At 36.6% G+C, this 8,188-nt stretch overlaps 1 protein-coding gene across 1 annotated transcript in view; it reads right to left on the reverse strand.

The window, feature by feature from the left end:
• Nucleotides 1-648: 648 nt before the first annotated feature.
• The window catches only part of nde1 (nudE neurodevelopment protein 1), a 10,462-nt gene continuing 2,922 nt past the window's right edge, over nucleotides 649-8,188 (reverse strand). Inside the window, exons 2-8 of the mRNA XM_073832443.1 lie at nucleotides 8,009-8,162; nucleotides 4,915-5,063; nucleotides 4,673-4,809; nucleotides 4,333-4,536; nucleotides 3,217-3,302; nucleotides 2,954-3,099; nucleotides 649-2,541 (exon numbers count right to left, since the gene is read on the reverse strand). Coding sequence (XP_073688544.1) covers nucleotides 2,493-2,541; nucleotides 2,954-3,099; nucleotides 3,217-3,302; nucleotides 4,333-4,536; nucleotides 4,673-4,809; nucleotides 4,915-5,063; nucleotides 8,009-8,162 — 925 coding nt within the window. The 3' untranslated portion in view covers nucleotides 649-2,492. The remainder of the gene's footprint in view (nucleotides 2,542-2,953; nucleotides 3,100-3,216; nucleotides 3,303-4,332; nucleotides 4,537-4,672; nucleotides 4,810-4,914; nucleotides 5,064-8,008; nucleotides 8,163-8,188) is intronic.

The raw sequence follows: 8,188 nt of genomic DNA on the forward strand, positions 1-8,188 counted from the left end.
CATGCTTCATCTTATGTGTCATAATAGGTATCGAAGTACTACAAAGTGATGACAAAAAGTTATACCACACTGTACCATGGTAATTTTATTAAGCATTAAGGTGGTAATTCACCACTTTCAAGATGAGGCTTAATAAGACTTAGCTGTCTAGGGAGTAGAAATAGGTGGGGTATGATTAAAGAAACCAGAGAAAATATGCTTAATTCCCCATAATGCATTTTTAATCCACTGCCCATGGGCAGGATACCAAAAATGAGGACGTTCGATCTGTAGTTTTGACAGTCTGCCAGATTATGCAAAATGACAACCTTAACTGCAGGTGGAACTTCTGGATTCCTGCCGATTAACTGGGATATCAGAGTGCAGGTAACATGGAAAATTGTACACATTATTTATTTACATATATTACCAACACAGTAACAATGCAAAGCAGCTAGATGAAAATCTGCAAACTTATCCTTTAAAGAGATGCTATGAAATCTCTTTCAAGGATAGCATTGTCAAATAATTTTCTTAATTCAAAGTGTATAAGGCCCTTCTGTTGACCTAAATTGAATTTTCTACTTCTATATAGACTGCTAACTGCATGTGATACAGCATTAAATACCATAACCAAGAGTTCCATCATTCCAAGAGTCAAATAATCAGTCATGTTAACTAGACATTTATTTTGAAGGTTATGGATTAACCAACAATAAAGTGGTTTTACAGACAGGATAAACTAAGCATTGCCTTTGCTGAGGAATGCATGGATATTGCAGATGTTTAGGTTCATTAATATCGAAGAAAACCCATGTTGACAATAATTGGCAAATGTGCATGTCTTGTGCATACAGAGACAAAGACTGGACAGAAATTGAACTGTAATGACATCTTTAGTGAGGTTATCGCTTACATGAGGCCCTGAGATGGTGTGATAAAGTGTGCTAAATCCTCCTACCAACCACCATTCTCTATTTCTATCATTTTTCATTAGTACCTCTGTAAAATGGATAATATAATGTATCAATTCTTCCTTACATTTCTATTTTTAACATAAAAATATCTGTACCCTTCACTGAAGTATTCATATTGCTTGTTACTTAAATCTACAACCCGAAGAGAAATGTGAAAACTAAGCGATTAAACTCCACTCAGAATTCAATTTCTCCTCTTCAAGGAATCCCTGACATATCAGAGAATTAATACATTGGGAAGAATAGCGAGAGAAGCTGCGACTCCCTTAGGGCTAGTAAGTTCCCCAATACCCAAGTTAACTTTGAGGCAAAGCTTATGATGGCCACAAAATTAAGGCACATTAAATTCATGTTCAGTGCATGATGACCGCAACTACTCTCCAGTACTGAAATCTTTGAAAACAAAGATGGCACTGACTGCTTAAATCTCAAATGAAGAGTTCATTAGCTATTACTAAAATAAAAAAGGCCCCAAAAACTGTTTTCACCATGCATAAACATTTCAGCTACTGCTGGTTATTTACATCAACCTCTACGCAGGAATGACATGAACAGTTTCAGCTGATAACATCTCACCAACCTCTTTGTAACATAATTTTCAAACTTAAACCCTAAAGACATGACATTCAGTTAGTAACAAACTCATATATCATTAAAATGCTAGTTTCTAAAAAAATAAAATCAGGTATTTCTAAATAAAAATGAACCTACTATCAACATTGCTCCAGTCTTGTGACCAACAATAAGCATGTGCAGTAGATGTTTCACTGGACATTGATCAGTAGTTTAGTGCCAAATATAATAGGACTGCTGGGGTAAATCTATGGACCCACTTTCAGTCACCTGCAACAGTCTCCCAACTTATGGTTCCAAAAAGAGCAAATACAAATTACAGTGCAGATTATACATTTCAAAAACATTTCTAAAACCAACACAAACAAAAATAAAAAACAAACAGTGTGAATTTGAAGGGATAGTTCACCCAAAAATGAAAATTCTGTCATTAATTATTCATCCTCATTGCTCCAAACCCGTAAGACCTTCATTCATCCTCAGATCACAAATTAAGATATTTTATGTAATCCAGTATCTTTCTGGCCCTGCATAGACAACAACGCAACTACCAGAAAGCTCTCGGATTTTACCAAAAATATCTTAATTTGTGTTCTGAAGATGAACAAAGGTCTTACGGGTTTGGAACAACATTAAATTATGGCCGAATTTTCATTTTTGGGTAAACAAACCCTTTTAGAGTTAGCACATCTGCAAAAACACAATGCAAATCTCCAACAACATAGTAAAACAACAGTCCACAGGCCAGAGAGAGCTGGTGAAGGGTTATTATAGATACAATAACAGGGTTGATATTAATGTAAAAGCAGAACCCTTCTCAGATAATGGAAGACTTCAGGCTTAAGATATGATTCAGCTCCTGAAAATAAAGCTTTTTCATATTAATAGATTAGGAATACTTGTTGTCCCAAAGATGTGGGAATGAAAGACATGCTTGTGCACTAGTAGCGAATAGTGCTTTATTCACAGCATTATCTTGGGTCCTTTTCCAAAGTCCAACCGTTTCACCATCCTGCAATATACAACAGAGAAAATTTGAAAAAGAATTATTATGAACAAGTTTTGGTCAATTATCCACCTTGCTTTTCAATGTGAAAGTAAGCCATTTCTGGTAATGTGCGACACTTCCGGTTCATAAGCCGCCATAGGGAAACAACAAGAAGAATAACGAAGAGCAGTAAACGGTAAAACTGTTTGCTACAAACCACTGTGTTCATAATGAAGATAATACATTTAAAAAATATATGGTAAGACATATCAGTTTGAAATATCAAACAACAAAATGAACCGTTTTGTACAAAGACAAAGCTGGACGAAGGATGACACCGAGAGCCTCACACATTAAATTTACAAATGGCCGGGCCCCCCTCTTACGGGAAAAATAAGGTGGATAGAGATGTGCTGAAATTAATAGTGAGACTAACCCCTTATCATACAAGCCATTTGTGTTGGATGGGACTTCTGAGGTTTCCCGTGAAATGCTTGGTGTACCCTGGCCAAGCGCTGCACGGCTGGGTGTTTTCTCATGGATGTGTAACTCTCTGCATGATGCCAGCTTTGATTCAAGATTCTGAAAAGGGAACAAAGGGACATAAAACATGATTATGACATTATTATAACTGCAGACCCCTTCAGTTCAGTTAAAAGAGTTTTATTTGGTAATATCCACAGTTACAGCTGGACTCACCCCAACTTTCCTCAACAATTCTCCAACGATGTTAAGGGCAGATATGCGTGCAGATGTGGTGAGAGGAGTTCCAGTCAGACCTTCAACTGGACATGACAGAAAAAGTAAATAAATAAATCAACATTTAAACTATTAAACGATTAGTTCACTCCTGAATTACAAAGACTCCAGGATTTTTCTCCATATAGTGAACTTCAATGGAGATCAATGGGTTGAAGGTCCAATGCAGCTTCCAAGGGCTCTACAGGATACAAGGTCTTATCTAACAATTAAGTCATTTTCTTTAAAAAAAAATGTATATATGTGGTTTTTAGCCTTTTAATTGCTTGTTTTGCACTAGCCTTACAATGCATGTCTACGACTTCATGCAATACGAAATAAAAGTGGTTCAAAAAGGTAAGGTAGGGCAAAAAACCTCCATCTCTATATCATCCGACATCATTGTTTTACCTTTTTTTGGGTAAAGGCCGTTTTACTTTCTTTGCATGCTTGCTTAGAACACTGGGTTGGTACTTCCACCAACGTCACATGTGATCTTTCCAATGTGATTACGTAATGGGTGAAGTTAAGCTAGTGCAAGACAAGCATTTGTGGTTAAAATGTATATACTTTTTCAGAAAATTGATTGTTGATTGTAGAGCCGTTTGAAGCTGTATTGAAACTGCAATTTAGACTGTCAATCGGTTGATCCCCATTGTAGTCCTCTATATGGAGAAAAATCCTGGAAAGTTTTCCTCAAAAACCTTAATTTCTTTTCAACTGACAAAAGAAAGCCATTAACATCTTTGATGACATAGAGGTGAGTAAATAATGTAAGGTAAATAAAGTAAGGCTGGAAGATGCAGGGAATGTCATTTTCCTCTACTCCTTCTCCTCTTTATTTCCTTTACCAATCCTTCCCTTCACTTAGATGACTCAAAATTATAATTGTAAAAAATATAAATGTTCTGCATAAAAACTAATGATTTAGTATCATTAAACTGCAATAACTTAAGTGTTATGCACAGCACGGAAAATACATGGGCAGGAAACCTTCAGTCACACCACTGGATAGTGTTCTTGGGCCAGTTAGGTGGCCCTTACAGAAGTGAGTTGCCATGCTGTGTTTGTGCTCACTTCTGCCGTAGGACGCTGAGGGGGTGTTGAATGCACTCCCGGAGCCTGGAGGTCTGGAGGGTGTGGCGTGGAGAGATGGAAGGGCGGAGGTAACAATCGAGGAGGGTCTTGCGGGTGTGGCCTCTGGCTTCTCTACATCTTTAGAAAGGCTGATCGATGACTTGCGCTCTCCTTTTTGCTGAACAGCCAGTTCCTGTCTTAAATCTGCCCAGAGGAGAAAGGAGATGGCAAACACAATCAGCACACAAACAGACTGGCAAATCAGGTGATTATACAACTGATTATCAAAAAAAATGGAAGTTAGATAAGAGTGAATGGTGAATATACAAAGAGGTTTTACCTCTGGCTTCGTCTTTTAATCTCTGTACTGATTCTAAAAGGTTCTCTTTTTCGTCAAGCTCGCTCTCAAGGAAAGCATTTCTCTCTATAACATGATTCATTCTCTGCTCAAAGTCCTCAAGTGACATTATAGTCGCCCTATAAGAACAGGATAGACAGGTGTTAACAAAACATTGTCATATGTTCTAGTCATAAATATCTAGAATGTATGACATATATTTGTGGCAAAACCATCAAACACACCTCTTAGCTCTTTCCAGGTCATCGTTAGCTTGCTCTAACTCTCGGATATACTTGTGCAGTTGGTCTTTGATGGCTGTGGTCTCTGCTAGGTCTCCTTCTAGAGTCGAGATCTGCCTGACCGCCTCAGAGTGCTGCGTTTCATACTTCTCCTGTTAGGAAACAAGACAAAATACCACAAAAGGAGGTAAAACAGACATTAGATGAGATAAAGAAAAACACATATGAGAAACTTCACTTACAGAGACTGTAGGCCAGTGATAAGCCCATGTACAATAATAGGAATAAGGAAATACAAATATCAAGTCACCTTTATTTATTTATATAGCGCTTTTAACAATACAGATTCAGATCAAGCTAAATAATAAACCATTATTAAAAAGTTGGTCATATTATTTTAAAGCTTAATCAAAAATACAATGAAAATAGTAGTATTATGAATTTGTGTAACATAATTACAATTAAAAACAACTTTTTTATATATTTTAATTTCTTTAAAAATTCCTGTGATGGACAAGCTGGATTTTCAGCAATCATTACTCAAACGCATTACTACAGAAATCATCATGAAACATTTCTTATGATTAATGTTGTTTTGTGGAATCCATGATGCTGTTTTTCAGGATTCTTTGATGAATAAAATGTTCACAAGAAAAGCACTTATTCGAAATGGAAATCTAAAAATCTTTTGTAACATTATAAATGTATTCATTTCTTTGAAAAAAAAAAAAATTGTGTAGAGCTCTTTGAAGCTGCATTTAAAACTGCAATTTGGACCTTCAACCCCACTGAAGCCTACTATATGGAGAAAACTAGAATGTTTTCCTCAAAAACATTAATTTCCTTTTGACTGAAGAAAGAATGACATGGGGATGAGTAAGTGATGAGGAAATTTTCATTCTGGAAGTGAACTAATCCTTTAAGCATTTAAATTTAACTTGACTTGGGTTTCCTTTCAAACGAATCCCGCAATATGGCTTTACAACCAAGTTTGTGCAACAAACACAGAGTAAAAACATTAGTGAGCCTCCATGCCCTCCAGACACTGATGCAGAAATAAGCATCAGCTGCTTTCCTCATCCTGAATCGGATCTCTGTTTTTTGTCTGTGAATGTGTGATTGTGTTCTCAGTAAGTACTGAAAAAACCAGACACAGACATTCTGGATGTACACACTCTGGCAAAGAAGATTCAAATGGCTTTTATCTGTGGTTATATGCTTGCAAACGAACGTCAGTTATAGATAAAATTCATATTCAAATGTGACAGATAATGTGCTTTATGAGACATTGGTGACATAGCTATTCACAGTAGTTATTCAGTTTACAGTCTAATATTACGATGTTCACATATGTGACCCTGGACCACAAAATTAGTCATAAGTAACACAGGTATATTTGTAGCAATAGCCAAAAACACATTGTATGGGTCAAAATTACTGATTTTCTTTCATGCCAAAAATCATTAGGATATTAAGTAAAGATCATGTTCCATGAAGATATTTTGTAAATTTCCTACTGTAAATATATTAAAACTTAATTTTTGATTAGTAATATGCATTGCTAAGAACTTCATTTGGACAACTTTAAAGGCGATTTTCTCAATATTTTGATTATTTTGCATCCTCAAGTTCCAGAATTTAAAATAGTTGTATCTTGGAAAATATGATCCTATCCTAACAAATCATACATCAATGGAAAGCTTATTTATTTAGCTTTCAGATGTTGTATATAAAATTGACCCTGATGACTGGTTTTGTGGTCCAGGGTCACATATGGTTAGATCAAATTGATGTATTTGACAAAAAAATTTCACACAATATTTTGCCAAGCTACTTTTTGCAGCAATGACAGCTAAATCAGGTCTGTAAACGGTTCAGGCGCGATTTGCGAATATTTTAATTTAAATAGACCTACAGAGTGTTTTCACGACACATCATCAATTGGTCCTATTGGCGGAACAGAATGTAAACAATGCCACTGAACCGAACAAAACTCGAATATTTTGCTGATCATTGTTGCTGAAAATGATCAATTATTGCCACGTTTTGGGCTGTACTAATCGGGCAGACCAGGATAAACATTTAAAGTACTATAGACTGCCAAAAGTTATAACAAATCAAGGAGAAGAGTGCAAGACACTGTCATTTGTGGTTGGTCAAACTGAACCAGGATTTTCAGGGCAAAAATCTTGACAACATTCATGTTTGTCCTTGTCATTTCCGGTCAGGTAGGTGAAATATTAGGCTAATATCTTAATAAATACTCCTCATATGCATCTTCACCACCTATTAACTTTAGTTTGTCAAATTATTGCGCCATTTTCTGCTTACTAAGTCCTTCTCTATATGATTTAGCAGCTTCCACATGTTTTTTTTCATCGTTTAGAAAAGCATAAATTAATGGAAAAACGCATTCATGAGTACATTAACCGTGCAATCCACGCTGTAGTTTACATCCAAGTATCTGCATCCGGGTAACTGACCAAACCGTGACATAAGTGCAAACCCTTTATAGTCTTTTTGAAGAGGTTGGTGATGAAAGATGTACTTAAGTTATCTTAAGTCAAAGGCATTTACACTGTGACTTAGCTTTTTTTTTTTAACAAAAGTGTGACCCAAATGGGTCATATATTTAGCTCCTTAGGTCAGCTTTAGGTCAATGTATCATGGGCTCTCAATGGGAGAGGTCCTATCAGGTTATCATCAGGTTACAGCATCATTGGCTCTCCATTGGTTGTCATTATATTATATGTGGCGTATTTGTAACCAGGTATACAAGTCTGGCCTCACAGACAGCACCTTGGAGGTCTACCATCCCATCCAACCCTGATCGAACACACCTGAACCAGCTAATTAATCTCTTAGGTAGCACTTAATAATTACAGAAAGCTGTGTTGGAGAAGCCTATAACGAAAGTCTGCAGGTAGGTAGATCTCCAGAAACAGGGTTGGGCACCCCTGGTTTAGATTGTTTGAAGAATGACATGCTAACATCGCTGCTGAAGAACTGCTACACTTCTAAATTCTTTTCCCCACAAGAACTTTGCTTGCTTATTTTATCTATTCGAAAAACATGTGTCTATAATGTACCCCAGTACCTTGTAGTTTTCTAATTCCATACGGAGTCTGTTGTTGGTCGTGAGAAGCTCGCGATAACGCGAATCACACTGTTTTAGCTCTGTCTCCAGCTCCGCCTCATAGTCTCGACTCATCTGCTGAAACTCCTGCAGCTCCTCCTGCGCCTCCTCAGCCCTAAACAAGCAGTGATTCAATACATT

Source organism: Garra rufa, chromosome 1 (genome assembly GCF_049309525.1).
Source record: "Garra rufa chromosome 1, GarRuf1.0, whole genome shotgun sequence".
Classification (NCBI taxonomy): Eukaryota; Metazoa; Chordata; class Actinopteri; order Cypriniformes; family Cyprinidae; genus Garra; species Garra rufa.